General features: G+C 33.8%; 1 protein-coding gene across 1 annotated transcript; it reads left to right on the forward strand.

Moving 5' to 3' along the window:
• The first annotated feature begins 4586 nt into the window (after positions 1–4586).
• On the forward strand, positions 4587–13196 carry LOC148956101 (transcription initiation factor TFIID subunit 10-like). Its single transcript, XM_089093374.1, has 3 exons — positions 4587–4747; positions 8238–8302; positions 10192–13196. The coding sequence occupies exons 1-3, from the start codon at positions 4625–4627 to the stop codon at positions 10391–10393; spliced, it is 390 nt and encodes a 129-aa protein (XP_088949500.1). The 5' UTR covers positions 4587–4624; the 3' UTR covers positions 10394–13196.
• Positions 13197–17041: the final 3845 nt, after the last annotated feature.

Genomic DNA, 17041 nt, shown 5'->3' on the forward strand with positions numbered 1-17041 from the left:
TTCACTTTGAAACCCCTCACCCCCTAATGGTCAAATATTCATTATCCTTAAATTTCTTCACAGCTTCAAGAGATGGTTTCTTAATATAAATAAATTTCTTAAAATTTCTTAAACAGATAAATTTCTTAAACAGCTTCAAGAGATGGTGTTCCAAGTCACAACTAAGCAGAGTTGTCATTTCAACACAGTTGATTTAATTTATGGGTATACAGGTTGAAACAAAAGTAGATTGTAACAGTTGACAGTAGATTGTAACAGTAGATTGTAACAGTTGACAGCAAAAGTAGATTGTAACAGTTGACAGCAGATTGTAACAGTAGATTGTAGCCATTTTGTTCAGCATGGTCGAAAATATGATAAAAATGTCTTTTAGGATGACTTGATCCCCCAAAGTCCCCAGGGGGAGGGCTTGATGCATTGGTGCTGATCCCAACTTTTTTTGCTAAAAATAACCAAGTAACCACAGTTTGAACATTACATAGTTAAAAAATTGTCTGGATCTCATTTTGTGTTGAAAACAGGAAACTGTGATTGAATTGAATATTATTTTCTTACCTCAGTGTATTGGATATAGTGTCCATGTTTTGCATTGTCAAAATATAATGACAGCTTCAAGAGATGGTGTTCCAAGTCACAACTAAGCAGAGTTATCCTGTTTGGAAGGAAAAATTTTGACAGTGGTTCCAAAATTGCACTGTCAAATCATTGGTACCATTACCCTATCATTCCTAAATGTTTTTTACTTTGAAACCCCTCACCCCCTAATGGTCAAATATTCATTATCCTTAAATTTCTTCACAGCTTCAAGAGATGGTTTCTTAATATAAATAAATTTCTTAAAATTTCTTAAACAGATAAATTTCTTAAACAGCTTCAAGAGATGGTGTTCCAAGTCACAACTAAGCAGAGTTATCCTGTTTGGAAGGAAAATTTTGACAGTGGTTCCAAAATTGCACTGTCAAATCATTGTTACCATTACCCTATCATTCCTAAATTTTTTTCACTTTGAAACCCATCACGGTTGCGTTTTTTTTTTTTTTTTTTTTTGTTTTTTTTTGTTTTTTTTTTTTTTTTACCAGGGGTTTTCGTATAGAACCAGTGGTCCTAGAAAATCGTGGGAGGGCTCATTGGTTCCAAAATTGCACTTTCAAATCATTGGTACCATTACCCTATCATTCCTAAATGTTTTTCACTTTGAAACCCATCACGGATGCGTGTTTATTTGTTTGTTTGTTTTTTTTTTGTTTTTTTTTTTCCCAGGGGTGATCGTATAGACCCAGTGGTCCTAGAATATCTTAGGAGGGCTCATTGGAACGGAAATTAAAATTTACATTGACCTTTTTAAGTAACAAAAAAAAAATGGAGGGCAACTAGGCCCCCTCCCACGCTCATTTTTTTCACAAAGTCACCCGATCAAAAATTTGAGATAGCCATTTTGTTCAGCATGGTCGAAAATATTATAAAAATGTCTTTTAGGATGACTTGATCCCCCAAAGTCCCCAGGGGGAGGGCTTGATGCATTGGTGCTGATCCCAACTTTTTTTGCTAAAAATAACCAAGTAACCACAGTTTGAACATTACATAGTTAAAAAATTGTCTGGATCTCATTTTGTGTTGAAAACAGGAAACTGTGATTGAATTGAATATTATTTTCTTACCTCAGTGTATTGGATATAGTGTCCATGTTTTGCATTGTCAAAATATAATGACAGCTTCAAGAGATGGTGTTCCAAGTCACAACTAAGCAGAGTTATCCTGTTTGGAAGGAAAATTTTGACAGTGGTTCCAAAATTGCACTGTCAAATCATTGGTACCATTACCCTATCATTCCTAAATGTTTTTTACTTTGAAACCCCTCACCCCCTAATGGTCAAATATTCATTATCCTTAAATTTCTCATGTATGATGCTTTTCTTTAAATGCTTTTAACAGCAGACAAGCAACAGGAAAATTCTCCAGGAATTTGTAATTAAGCCATATATTTGGTAAAAATGTGTTGAGGCTATAAGAAAGGAACATGTTAAGAAAACAATTCTTACTTCATAATATACAAAATGATTGTAGTTAACACATTTTGACTGCAGCTCCACTTACTTTACCCCTCCCCCTAATCTGAAAATATATAGCTCAAAGCATATATTTCTCATGTATCCCACCCCTTCAATCTTGTTGTCTGATTGTCATTTCAACACAGTTGATTTAATTTATGGGTATACAGGTTGAAACAAAAGTAGATTGTAACAGTTGATTTGAGGTTGATGGGTCTATAATTCTCTACATTGGACTTATCCCTCTTTTAAATATAGGCATGATGTGAGCTAGTTCCTAATTGGATGGGATTTCTTTGCAAGGGGATGTTAGTATAATATTTCCAGAAGTGGGGAAGTTTTATTAGCTTCTTCTTTTAGCTGGCAGGATGGATTTTGTCAGAACCAGCAGTCTTATTAGAATTGAGATTTTTTTCAACCATGGATATTGTAACAGTAAAATAGGTCACTTTCTTTAATAGAGCCTGTTTTAGACTTGGTTGGGGGCACTGTCGTGTGCATTGGTAAAACTGAGGCAGATTACTCATTGAGAAGATCAGCTATACATGTACTGCTTTCAAGGGATAAAATTTAGAAATGAAGAAAATGGATGAAATTAATTAAATGTTCTTTCCAAAGATAATTTTTGCTACTGTCACAGTTGTGCTCCTACCCTCCCTAATTGGTTCATTTGTAGCCCTCTGTAGACTACTGTAGGAAAAGAGAACATGTTATATCAACTTGCAATTTGCTAGAAAATGGCCTCTTAGGTCAAATTTCTTCTCCATGTTGAAAATTTATCTTTGGTGGTAAAATAACAGTTCAAAATAGCAATAAAATTTGGTGGTTTCTTGCAGTTCAGTCATCATTCACCCACATGGCAGAACTTGTACCAGCAAAAGATTGGATAGGGTTCTTATGTAAATTGGTCCTTTAAATCATAAAAGTTTTTCTCTCATTTATGTACAAAATACGTAAGTAGGCCTCCCCTGTTTGGCATCCTGGCATCTCTAAGGAATTTTCAGGATATCAAAAGAAGAAGCCTAAAGATTTTAATTAATGAGAGTGAAATCTTGCAACAGCAACATTCAATTTGTAATTATATATAAGAATTCTAGTGGCCCTTATCTTCAATATCAGCAGTACAGTCCAATCACAAGCTAAAGAAGTGTTTTATGACAGAATTGGAAACCAAATCCCATTTGTGGATGTTCTTCAACTGGGCAAACCAGATGCTAATGGTCAAAGGCCATGCAGATCTTTTCTATACACAATTACAGCAACAATAGACATCTCTGCACAGATATACCTATTTGATCAAATGAATGCACATAAATTGTACCAAACCTATCCAATGCCAAAATTGTAAAAAAATTGGACACTCATCCAACACATGCAACTCAATTCTACAAACCTGCAGTGAATGCAAGAAAACTCATCATGCTGAAATGCTAAACTTTGCCAAAGACCAGCTGATGCATAAATTACAAAGTCCCATATGCGTTTAGCAATAAATAGAATGGCCAAAATAATAGGCAACGCAATAGTACTAACTAAATAAAGAATGAAATGGGCACAACATGTTATTTTTTCAACAAGACACTTTGTATGGAAGGATTTGTCATAGAAACTTTGGAAGGAGCTCATTCAAATAGAAACTGAATGTTATGAAGTCCTTCTTAAGAGTCAAAAGTGATTGGAGGGCAACCAACCCCCTCCCATGCATCTTTTTCCCAAAAATCTTGCAATTACAATTTTGAGATAGCCATTTTGTTCAGCATAGTTGAAAGGTCCAACAATCATGCCTCTGGAGATGTCCCCCCTCCCAACAGGTTTTTGGGAAAGGGCTGAGAGCTATGCAGTTTTCCCATTGTTTATATCTAATATCTGTTATCAGGAAAAGGGGGCATGTTTGATTAGATTGTTGGATAACCTGTTGGTACTCAACATTATAGTTTTTGCCTTTTATGGGTGAAAAAATAAATGAAGAAACAAATAGATAGCTGGGAGGGAGGGATTTTTTCAGAATCTTTTCATTTGCATGTCTACCATAAATGGCTGCCCTTCATCCAGATCTAACCTTCTAGCTAGGTTAGATCTAGTATGCTGGTGTCTGGATGCAATCTAACACCCATAGGAAACAGACAGTCCCTAAACTATTGTTTCATGATGTCTCAATAGAACAGACTGTTTGATCTCAACCTAACCTTGTGAGAGATTAGAGCTACCAAAGGGTACCAAAATGTGTTATTAGAATGTTGGAACTTTTAGCAGAAGGGGCTATTGGATCTCAATCAAACTGTGTGGGAAGCAAGTGCACGTGTTCCAGTTCTGCTTTGTGGGGGAGCCCAACCTCTTCATTTTAGATGAAATATTTTAAACCAGTTCTGTATTGAATCTCAAAAGATACATGTTTTCAGATACAGTAAAAAAAACGGGAAGTAACAAGACGTTATTTCACATTTTATGGATATCCCAACAGGTCTTTGGGAAAGGGCTGAGAGCTATCTTTTATATTAAGTTTTAAGCCATATCATTGTATATATCTCATGATTTTAGGACTCTTTGAACTATTTGGGCAAGTTTTTTTTTTAATAATGGATCACTCAGATGACATGCAACAACATTCAAATGACTCTATGGATGATAATCAAGTTAGTGCTTCTGGTGGGCAGTCCTTAGGAACGTTTCTTCAAAGCTTAGAAGACTACACCCCTACAGCAAGTATCTTATAGTGTTCTTTTTAAGGTCCAAATGACTGCTTACCTTTTTACCAAAGTTTTTCTGTTATGTATAAATGTGTAGTTTTTTTCTATTTTATGGAGAAAATGGCTCGAAAATAATTTCTGTGTCTTTTTTTTTCTTTTTTTTTTTAAAATTGAATAATTTGGAAGAAATAGTAATGGTAATCAACTGTCACAATTTTTGTGAAAGTTGACAGTTGGCAGAAAAAAATTCAATATTTTTTGCAACCGTGTGACCATACTTTTGTGGTAATTATGCAATAAACATAAACAATAATAGTGTCAAGATGAAACAATAAAAAAACTGCACATACAGCATGCATAAAATAGTATTATAACATAAAATAGTCAGCATGAATTAGATGCAGCTTCTGAAGGGGAACTAAACTCCTTTTTTCTTTTTTTCTTTCTTTTTTTATTTATTTATATTGTGGTAGTGATGGTGACAGAAAAGAAAGATTTATTTTACTTTTTAATGTATTTGAAGGTAAAAGCTTCTTCGTTTTAAGTTGTTTTTTTTTCTTTGAACTTTACCATTTGAATTCTGTAGTGTTCTTGGTTCAACTTTTCCAGGCAAAAGAGGCATTTGCAGGAAAACGCAAACCCACACATAGTATCAAAGCTAACCAGGGGCGTAATTTGCTATGAGGCGGGGGTGGCGGAACTGCTTCCTCCAGAACCCAGTTTGCCAAGCCCCCCCCCTCCCCCCGCCCCAACCGAAGTTTGTCCCCCCCCCCGTGCTGAAATGCAGTTTCTGCAAAAACAAAAACTTGTCAAAACTGAGATAAGCCTGCATAATTCAAGCATCCAGAGAAACATGTCAGTTTTCTTCAGTATAGCTTTGCTTTTGTGGTACCATACAACTCATTTTTCACTGTCATTTTCATTTGATCTTCGAAAATTGGCTCCAACTTCCTTCCCTCCCCCCTTTAGGATTTTGACGAAATTACCTCACTGAAGCTAACCTCTAAAATTGAAAAACTACTTACTTGAACACGATCAAAATGCGTGTCTCTTGGATAACAAATCGGGTCCTTAGAAAAGGGGAAGCAAAGAATGTTTCCTTTAAAGAGGAGTTGAAAGCACAAAGCAGTTAGTTTTTTGGTCCGCTCTTTTAATATTTCCAGCAAGGGGTTCTTTCTTACCAATCAGTTAGTTTTTGGTACACTCTTTTAATGTTTCCAGCAAGGGGTTCTTTCTTACCAATCTTAAGAGGAAGTAGCAACACTCTCTACCCTTTTATGAACAGGAATAAGTGGAAACTTTTGACACTTTTTGACAGACGAAAATATAATAATAAAACAATGTGCAACTTTGCAGATTCTCAGAAAGCCTGCCCTGGCTCATAGGGTTTGTAATTAAATATAACAATCATATGAAATGTAATATATTCCATATAAGAAACATTATGACAATTATTAATTAAATAGTATAAATGCGTACAGACGAGGAGAAAAATTATTTTGATTCAATTGTAGAGGAGACAGGGATGTGACAAAACTTAGTCTTGAAAATTGTTAGTAGGATCTGCATGTTGTGGAGACACTTTCATATTTGTTTACAAATTAATTTTAAAGCAACTTTCCGAGAAAGAAGTTTTTCAAAGAAAATTAAAGATCCATATCAAATTTAAAACAAGCCAAAATAAAGGCCTATAAAAATTCAAACTTAAAACTGCCAGAAGTCACAATCAAATGAAACCAAAGACGAACAGAAATAAAGAGAAATAATCATATTAAACCTAAAGAAAAAAAAATCAACTTGTAATTTGAAGTTACCCCAAGCACTTCCTGTGGATTAACTAAAAAACAAGTTTTCTAAACTGAAAGTGAGGAGCGACATTAAAACTTAAACGAACAGAAATTATTTCGTATATGAAAGGGGCTGTCCCCTCCTCAATGCCTCGTTCTTTACGCTAAAGTTTTTTATTGTTTTAAAAAATAAAGTTGTGAGACAGAGTCAGACTTTAGCGTAAAGAGCGAGGCGTTGAGGAGGGGACATCCCCTTTCATATACGGAATAATTTCTGTTCGTTTTAAGTTTTAATGTCGCTCCTTACTTTCAGTTTAAAAAACTTGTTTTTTTTATTTAATTTCTGAACGTTTTTGAATTAATGCAGCTTTGATTTTTGGCTCACCGTACTGAATAATTAAAACGAAATTTGCATATTAATTTTCCTTTTTTGGCTAATTGGCTTTCTCGAAATTTTGTTCTGACGTAACTTACGAATTAACTTACGTAACGAATTTCTATATTCGTATGTTTTTGTTACGTATATTAGGGAGTTCGCTCCCTAGTCAATACCTCGCTCTTTACGCTAAAGTTCGAATTTTGTTCTAATCACAAACCCCTGAATCAAAAAGGCCGGTTAATTAGAATAAATAGCTCTTTTGAAAGTACTAAAAAACTTTAGCGTAAAGAGCGAGGTATTGACTAGGGGGTGCCCCCTCTCATATACGTAATAATTTCTGTTCATTTTAAGTTTTAATGTTGCTTCTTATTTTCAGTTGAAAAAAACTTGTTTTTTTTTATTTCTGATCGTTTTTAAATAATGCTGGGAAATCTGGCGCCTCCTTCATGGAAATGTTTCTTCCCCCAAGGAAATATCCTCCATGGAAAGATCCTCCCCGTATACCCTACTCCCACCCCGACCCCCCACAAGAAAAAACTTCCTCCTGAAAACACCAGTATACTTCCCAATACCCAAAACTATATGTAAACAATGGGCAAAGTTTATAACTTGCAGCCCTTCCCCGGGGAACTGTGGGGGATTAAGTCATCCTCAAAGACATATTAATTAGATTTTCGACTATTCTGAACAAAATGGCTATCTCAAAATTTAGATTAGGTGACTTCGGGACAAAAATGAGCGTGGGAGGGGGTCAATTTGCCCTCCAATTTTTTGATCACTTAAAAAGGGCACTAGAACTTTTAATTTCCATTCGAATGAGCCCTTTCACGATATTCTAGGACTACTGGACCGATACGATCACCCCTGGTAAAAAAAAAAAAAAAAAAATAATAAACACCCGTCAGTGATCTTTCTTCTGGCAAAAAATACAAAATTCCACATTTTTGCAGATAGGAGCTTGAAACCTCTATAGCAGGGTTCTCTGATACTCTGAATCCGATGGTGTGATTTTCATTAGAGTTCTATGACTTTTAGGAGGTGTTTCCCCCTTTTTTCGAAAATAAGACAAATTTTCTCAGGCGCCTAACTTTTGATGGGTAAGACTAAACTTGATGAAACTTATCTATTTGAAATAAGAATCTGATTCTTCTGACGTATCTATTGGTATCAAAATTCCGTTTTTTAGAGTTTTGGTTACTATTGAGCCGGGATGCTCCTTACTTACAGTTCGTTACCACGAACTGTTTGATGGCACTTCCAGAAGAATCTTTCTTCTATTCTACTCTCCTCTATTATTTCTTCTATTTCTTCTTTCATCTATTCTTATTTCTTCTAGATTCCAGATGCGGTTACATGTTATTATGCTGGAACTGCTGGATTTGAATCATCTGATCCACGAATGTAAGTTCATGTTTTATTTTGTATAGAGGCATGCATATCATGCCTCTTTTAGCAAATAAAGATGTATATAGTTTTTTGTCTTTCGATTCTAATTTTGGTGGACATGAGGTATTATGACAATTTTTTTAACGAAATTCTTGTTTTTAAAAAAAGGAAAGATAAAAAAAAACTAATCAGCCACTGACTTTGCTTTTTGTATGCTCGAAGAAGTGCTTTCTGAAATAAATTTTGCTTAATCTTAAAATTAAAAATATGAAAAAAAGTTAAATAAAAATAAAATCTATTTATTACTAGAGTAAAATATTTGTATTCACGTATTATTTATATTCAGGAAAGGCCTGAAATCGTATTATTTATAATTAGGAAAGGCCTGAAAAGATCACCATCTAGTAGTGTCTAGGGTTAATTTAAAGCTGAAATTTCAGAAGGGTAACTACCTCCCGGGAATTTATGATGTTGGTAGACTCCAATATGAGAATTAGAGAGAAACTTTCCAGGAACAGTTGAATATTAAACTTGAGAGTTTTAAAATTTGACAATGTGGAAGATGGTTGGAATAATTTTCGAAAAATAATCTGTGCAGTTGCGTGTCTTAGGGAAGAAAGCTAGGATTGCAGCTAAGAATTTTAATGACCAAGCATTGTGTTTAATACAAAGGGAAAAGTACATTTACACGAGATATCTGAGTGATAGATCATATGAAAACAAAAGGAATGTGAAGAAAGTGGAGAAAGCCTTGAAATATGAACTAAGAAGGAGTGAAGTGGAGGCCATGGATAAAATTGCTGAGGATCTGGAAGATGCAGCTAGACAGCATAATTCAAAATTATTAGGTTTTTAGCGCAGTATTGCATTTTCGTCAGTGTTGCCAGGTGGAAATAAGTAGGCAACACTAATAGATAAACTTAACAACACTTTTTATGTGTAAAATTCAAACATTTAACAATCTGATGGTTCCAAAAGACAACTACACTATCTTAAGAAAGCTACATTTTCTTAAGCTGTTTGATGCCATATTTTTCAGTATTATTTTTTTACTGATTTTTCACCTATTTTTAGATGGTTTTCCGTTTTACCAAAAGCTGCATTACTGCATATATGGAGATCTTTTTCATTTAAATTGAATTTCTGATTTTGGTAATTTTTAGATTTCCAAACGATTTCTTACTAAAATATTAGCTTCAGTAAATATGTTTTTTTGTATTTATGCATTTAGAGATCCAACAACCGGAAAAACAACCAAGAGCTTCATTATCCTATATAGAGATCTTTTTCGTTTAAATAAATTTTTTGATTTTGGCAATTTTCAGATTTCTAAGCGATTTCACACTAAAATATTGCCTCCAGTAAATGTTTTTTTTTTTTTTTTTTTTTTTTTTTTTTTTTTTTTTTTTTTTTTAATATATATATATACAGATCCAACAAGGGAGAAAAGCTGTCAAAATAAAGGTTGACAGTTGGATAAGTGTATAACTAGTTAGTTAAATTTAATAATCTGGTGGTTTCGAAAAACAACTACACTATCTAAGGAAGGCTATATTTTCTTGAGCTGTTTGGTGGCATATTTTTTGTTCAACTTTTGCTACTTTTTGGCCATTTTTAGTTGGCTTTCGCTTTTGCCAAAAGCTACTTAACCGTATATGGAGATCATTTTTGTTAAAATTAAATTTCTGATTTTTCTAAATGGTTTTGTAACTTTTTGCTTCGTGGAATCAAAGAAACAGGTTTGATTTTTATTGTCCTTTGTACCTTTTTTGAATATTGTCAAACGCTGAAATGTATCTTTTGATTTTTTTTTTTTTTTAAAGTTGTATCTTCTTATGAAATCATTTACCCTAATTAGGTTATTAAGGTAATATTGTATCTTCACTTGAGGCTCTCTTTTTTAGTATTCGTCTGATGTCTTTGGCTGCCCAAAAATTTGTTTCTGATGTTATTAATGACGCTCTTCAACATTGCAAGATGAGAGGATCTGGGCAGCCTTCAAAAACCAAATCTAAGGACCGCAAGTATACCCTGAGTATGGAAGATCTAGTACCAGCATTGCAAGAGTATGGCATAGTTGTGAAAAAACCACCCTATCATACATAAGTGTATGGTAACATTAAAGAACCAAAATTTACGTTTTTGCAACAGATCTCAGTATGGGGCTGTTTTTATTCTCTTAGTTCAAATAGGCAATTGGATATGATTAACCCAAAATTTTGGCGTAACGTTTTTTTGGCTTGCTTAATCATTTATTTCTTTAAGGAGTTCTGGATGGTAAAATAAAAGATTAGATTGTTTAAAAAAAAATTAACGTAGCCGTCTTTGCTGAATCTATGTATATTATCAAAGTTTTCTAGTATCCACTAGCTTTGCAATATTGTTATTTTTGTTATTTTCTTGTTTTGTGGAAATTTTTGGCATTAAAGACAGAAAGTATTTATTAAGAAAAACTGGGTTTTGCAAAGGATACTGATCACATGGTGAATGAGAACAAAATTTCAAGTTGGCCGGTTATTTTTGGCAGGCCAATCATAGACCATTTTATATACTTAAGCTTCGTAAATTAAGTTTATATGTAGCAATGTAAAAGGCCTATAAAATCGCGATTGAAGACTAATTTGCAGATGATGTGAAACCATAAGGACCTAATGTAAAGTAATTGTTATCCCTACACAAGCTTGAAAGCTACGTGGACGACGCGCTTTGAGGTGAATGAAAGATGAAGGACGACAGGAATCCTAATATTACTTGATAATTTAGAAGTTTCAAAAATTTAGCAAAACTTGGGATTTAGGGGGAGGGATTGAGTTTAAAATTCCAAATTGGGTTTATTGTATCTTGAAAAAACCTTCCTTGCGCTGACGACTATTCGTGAATAATAACCAAAAACTAATATTTCAGTTATACGCTCTCCTTTAAATTTATATTACGTAACAAAATTAGACTCCCATTCAAAAGGCAACCTACGTACAAGCACCAGAATGTTTGATTATTTAAAAGAATTGCGGCTGAAAGCTAACAGCAGAAATGGACACTATATATTTCTTGATATTTATGTTATGATTAGTAAAATCAGGGTGAGTATCGTCAATCTAATCTGGGCTAAATTCAACAGAATCCTTGCAGCAAACAGCTAAGAATTATTTTTGGCATTAACCCTTATCTTAGAGAGAGAGCATTTTAGAGGGTTATCCGGAGAGAGACTTAGCGTTCAGAGAGAGCATCCCCTGGAAGGTTATCCTTTAGAGAGTTATATTTAGAGAAAGTAAGTGTACAAAATTAAGGGTAATTCAAATGCTTTGTTGTAGGGACATAAAAATATTGATTAGATCAGATTGGCTTCTGAAAGGCTTGCCTATGGGCAGGGGCGTCCCGAGGCTCATTTATTGGGGGGCGATCTTCATAAATTTTACCGAATCGCTACCTGATTTATGCCGAATTTTCTGCTGAAATCAAGAATTTTGCTAAATTTTGGCCGAAATTTTTACCTTCGGCAAAAATTTTACCGAATGCCAAAAAGGTTGAAGGGGGGTCATCTTTGGGAACTTCTGAAAGGCTCATAAAACTTGAAGATAGGCAAAATCAATAGGGGGTAAAATTTTGAGATTAAACTAACTTTGAGTAACTTAGTGACGGATATTGATAAACGTCAGCAATGACTGGATTCGTATCGGTTATATAAATGCTCAATTATAAGTTGATAATGCTCAAAGGAATAACGCCATACTTATATGGGCAACCAAAGGATGAATGAAATTTCGCTTCAACTACATATAGATATTTATTCTTAAGAAATAAAAGCGTATATTTGATCATTTAACCCCTTCCCCCCCCCTCCCCCCGCAACGCTCTATGGCCGGCGATACAGGAAGCAAAAAAGACGGGAGAAAATCCACAGTAAGAAGGAAAATGACAGGCAGTTATTCTTCACTGATAACCTGTAAGGGGGGTATAAAAAAATGAAATGTTATTGGTAATAGCATCAATTATTTAAACTTTAATTTTCCCTGGCAATATTAAATTAGTTATTTTACACCCAGTTTCAACGTGAAGTGAATATCAAAATCAAAGCCTTAAGTCATCAGAAATAAAGTTATATATTAAGTCAAGCTTAAACAGAGTTGATATTATTATTAGTGAACCCGTGCAGGTCCCGTGCTTGATGGACCGTGCAGGTCCATCAAGTACAAACTCGAGCCATATTTTTTTTTTCTGCCAATAATTGGGTTAAGACCTTTTTGATATCTTATTCAATTCAACCTCATTAATTTTGATCAGTATATTTCAATAAAAAAGTGTGCGGTGTTCATACTTTTAACTTCGGTTAGCTGTATAAACCTATTCTAGAATTTCTCACCTAACTAAAGGAAATTCGTTGTCTGTTTCTCATACTTATAAATGTATATTTTCGATTTGGCACGTCTGTAGGGGCCCACTTTAAAATTAAGTGTGAAAACGGTCAAAAATAACCGTTAAAATCAAGGATGCATCCAGAATATTTTTTGGGGGTGGGGGGGGGCTTACAATAGAAGACAAAAACGAATCAAGAATTTGTTTACATGCATGTTTGTTACGTTTTTACGAGTCGGAGAAAAATTGGAAGGGTGTGTCTGTGTCGAACTCCGTAACCTCCCCTTCCCCCTGGATACGGCATTGGTTATAATCCAGGATTTTTATTTATTTCCATATTTTCCTGTAAATTTCTTAGAATTTAAAGAAATTTACAGAAAAATATGGAAATTTCTCTTGGGCAAATTTGCCATCCTCCCCCAAATTGATTCTTCCATAGTTAAAAGTGGATAAGTCGTTATAATTTGAAGAAATTGTGTAATACTCGTCACTTTGTATACCATTGTTTATTTTGTAGTATTATTGATGTATATAGCAATAAATGAGCTTTACAAATCTCGAAAGGGTTGAGTGAGTATAGTTCGTTTAGTGCCAGGTTTTCCCGCATTGGTGGTTCAGTGATCATAAATGTTGAAGTTACTATTGATGCAGAACGCTTAAAAATAAAGATATTACTAAATTAGTAAGTGACTGTCACAAGCTAAAAAATTAGCCGACGTCGCGTTTTAAGTAATATAATGTCAGTATCAAAACATAAATCATAAGTATAACTCGAGTCAACTCGAGTCAAAGTAGTTAGTCTCTTATTAGTTGTAAAAATATAAACTAATCTCATATTTCAATGCCTAGTAGGTTCGAATAAAACTCATATTTCATTTGTCTACGAAACTGATAATACAGACTTAAGTAGATAATCTGATAAAATAATTGAACAGTTTTAATTTGTTAATTATTCAACATTCTTATTGCGCCCTCAATATGGAAATATTTTTAATTGATCTTGTAATAAAAAAGGCTCGCATTTCTTTGTAGTAACTTTTACATTGGGGGAGGGGTCAACACATTCACTGGATGGAACTTTTGATTCAAGATAAATTAACCAAAACTTTATCATTAGTGAATCTAAATTAATTACGTTTTCTTTTCATTTCTCTTTTTCGGGAGAAGTTGGCCAAGTGCCGTAACGAACCGATTGCACAGCTGATGGGTTCAAATTCAAGTTCTTTATTAATCAATAAAATATGTTTTCACAAAATTATCAATTGAATTACCCATATTGAGGATAACTTTTGTATGAGTTATAAGGTCCGTTCTTTTACTCACCTTTTGCTAAGATCTTACATTTTTTGACAAAGAACGCTTAAAAGTGAAATCTTAGCACTAAGATCTTACACCTTTAGTGTTCTTTTGCAAACGTCTTTCATCATTCTGCTCTGATCAGTGATCTAAGAACAATAATGAGTTATCATCAAAGTTCTCTCATCATTGTTCTGTATGGTAGAAAGATGGCGTCTTTCACACTTTTTCTAACATCAGTGAGCTGTAAGATCTTAGAACAAAGATGAGTTAAAAGAACGGAAATCTTTACAGAAAGATGTAAGATCTTGGTGCAAAAGAACGGGCCTATACACTCAACAATAAATAAATAACATTGTCTTCAGATACCGGAATTAAAAGATGGCTCTTCAACTCTCCGCATGGGAAAAAAAAACTTAAATTTAAAATAACCAAATAAAAATAAATAAAACGAAATGAGGAGCCTCCGTCCCAAAATTTAAATAAAATTAATAGATACTAAGCCTGAATCCGAAAAAAATGTATTATGCAAATAAAAATAATCAGGCAAAAGACGTTGAACATATTTTATCATGTAAAGGACAGAATGAAAAGAAGGGAAAAGATCCAGTGGAAGGATATTTAAAATTTGGTACATACTTTTCGTTGATGATTTACCAGGGTAAGAATACGGGGTAGGCAGGCAATTTTTCAGTGTATGCAGAGCTTTATTTTGTTTTACCTCTGAAAGGGAAGAATATAACATAAAAGCATTTGAAAAAATAAAAGGACAATAATTTATATATGTATTTACTAGAGAATGATAAAGAGATTTCAGGGCTAAAAACGGCAGAATAAATTTCAAATGATTCATCGTTCCAATATTTCTTGGCAGTTTCATGCAAAGATAAACTGAATAGCTTTTAAATGATAAATTTGAATCTATTACTATTCCAAGATATTTAATATTATCAACTCTTTCAATTTCTACGGGCAGACCCCGAATATTAACATTGATAATTTCCGGTGCTGTTTTCCCAGTACGAGAGTAGACCTTGAATTTTGCCTTAACACAATTAATAGACAGTTTATTTCTCGAAAACCGTAAGATAAGCCTCTTCAGTACTGATTCCAACCTGAGCATCAAATATCTAGCATTGGGATTGCTGATATTGTATGCCGTGTCATCGGCGAATAATATGTTGAAGGCCATTATCGGTGACGCTGTTACTGATATCATTCACACAAAGGAGAAATAGCAATGAACCCAAAATAGTCTTGTTGGATTCTAACTGACTGAGATTGAGATATTGATGAGGAAGAACTATTGTCCCTGTCGACATACTGATTATTAATTTGCGATGTTTTATGAGAAATCGTGTCTAATGGCTTTTTAGTACCTGTAAAAATTGTATCAGGAATAACAACGTTTGTCGAATGCGTCATGAACAAACTGAGTCATGGCCATATTAGCATGCTCAGTAGAGTGAGACTTCCGGAATCCAAATTGCATCGCGCTAAAAAAAAATTAGTTTCTATTAGAAAGCTGACTATACGGTTATATAGGCACTTTTCGAGCAATTTCCCAAATGGAGACATGATTGAAATCGTCCAATAGTTTGTTGGGTTCTTCGGATATCTTCCTTTATACAAAGAGATTATTCTTGCAGACTTGAAACAAGAAGGAAATCGTCGGGTTTGAAAACAGAGGTTGAACACATGGTATAGCGGTATTACAATATTTGGTGCTATGCACTTGATCAGATGTCTAGATGACTCGTCAGTCCCTTCCAAAGATCCGTTCTTTAAAAGCTCCATTGCAAGTAATAGTTCATCTGAGGTTACAGGAGTAAGAAAAATGCAGCAATTGTGAGACGGGGTAGATATGATTGAAAGTCCTATCCAGTTTCATTTTCCAGATGATGGGCAGGTCAGTTCCAGCAGTCGACATGGTTTTCTCGCCGGTTTTTGCGAAGTGTGCATTTAATGCGTTGATGACTTCCATTTTCCCTGTAGCTAGTTTAGTTCCATTTTCGGCTATTAATTCATCATGGGCCCTGAGCTTTCTTTTTCACTTATTAATTATATCCCATGTCTGATTCAGTGAAGTATTGCTCTTTTTTGCTGATCTTATCTATTTTTTTAGATAATTTTTGTATCAGCGAAATTCAGCTACATTGACTTTGGATGGATGCAATAAGTATATCTTATATAACAGATTCTTATTTTTTTTATTGATAGCAATCCATGGGATATCCAAGGCTTAAATGGCTTCATACTACTTCTTCTTGATATCTTGTGTAGACGGAAAGCGTCATCGTAAAAACATTTAAACTAGTCCACAAAAAATTCAGTAGCAAAATCAGGATCCGAAGACTTTAAACAAGAAGTAAAATTACTGGAAGAAAGTAATACTTTAAGTCTACTTAATAAGTTTTTACTAGTCACTCTTATTTTTCTTTTAATAGGCCGAGAAAATTCTGGAATCAAGTGAAGGCCAATTCACAAGCATCAAATGGTTGAGAAATTTTCAATAACGACATCACTAGACTTTAGTTCCATATTCGTAAAAAAATATCAATAATGGAAGCATAATCTTTCATTTTTCTTGTTGGAACTCCCCAAGCTGGCAAGAGACTACCAAACAGGCAAACTGATAGTCAGTCTCATAATAAGAGCTTCAGAGAAAATTACTATTTTAATTATTGGAATTATATGCATAATTATTAAAATACCTCATGATTACAATCTTTGTGTACTTGTTTGAATCAATAATTATAAGATCATAAATAAATTCAAAGAATTTTGAAGCAGATGAACTTGGAAAAAATTGGGCGTTAAAATACTAAACACAATATTTTCATACCTTTCACATATATAATGGCAGTCAGAGACTCAACCATTATGTCAATATACAGACGATCAAAGTCAGTCACCATATATACCTAAATTTTTGATTTAATTAACATATCAACACCTCCCTGTTTTTATTAATCCGATTCTTATGAAGCAAAGTATAATTCTTTTTGTTTATGAATGTCATTGTCGAATCATTCAATGTTTTATAAGAGGTGAAGATATTTATATCATGACACGAAATAAACAGGGACATTCAATTTAAAATAT

The sequence above is a fragment of the Artemia sp. Qi Xiang Cuo genome, chromosome 1 (genome assembly GCF_049724085.1).
Source record: "Artemia sp. Qi Xiang Cuo chromosome 1, ASM4972408v1, whole genome shotgun sequence".
NCBI lineage: Eukaryota > Metazoa > Arthropoda > Branchiopoda > Anostraca > Artemiidae > Artemia > Artemia sp. Qi Xiang Cuo.

What these genes read in the sequence shown, in the direction of transcription:
- LOC148956101 (XM_089093374.1), top strand. Translation starts at nt 4,625, where the DNA reads ATGGATCACTCAGATGACATGCAACAACATTCAAATGACTCTATGGAT. An exon ending in TAGAAGACTACACCCCTACA is followed by an intron (nt 4,748 to 8,237) that starts GCAAGTATCTTA and finishes TATTTCTTCTAG; the next exon opens with ATTCCAGATGCGGTTACATG. An exon ending in GAATCATCTGATCCACGAAT is followed by an intron (nt 8,303 to 10,191) that starts GTAAGTTCATGT and finishes TCTCTTTTTTAG; the next exon opens with TATTCGTCTGATGTCTTTGG.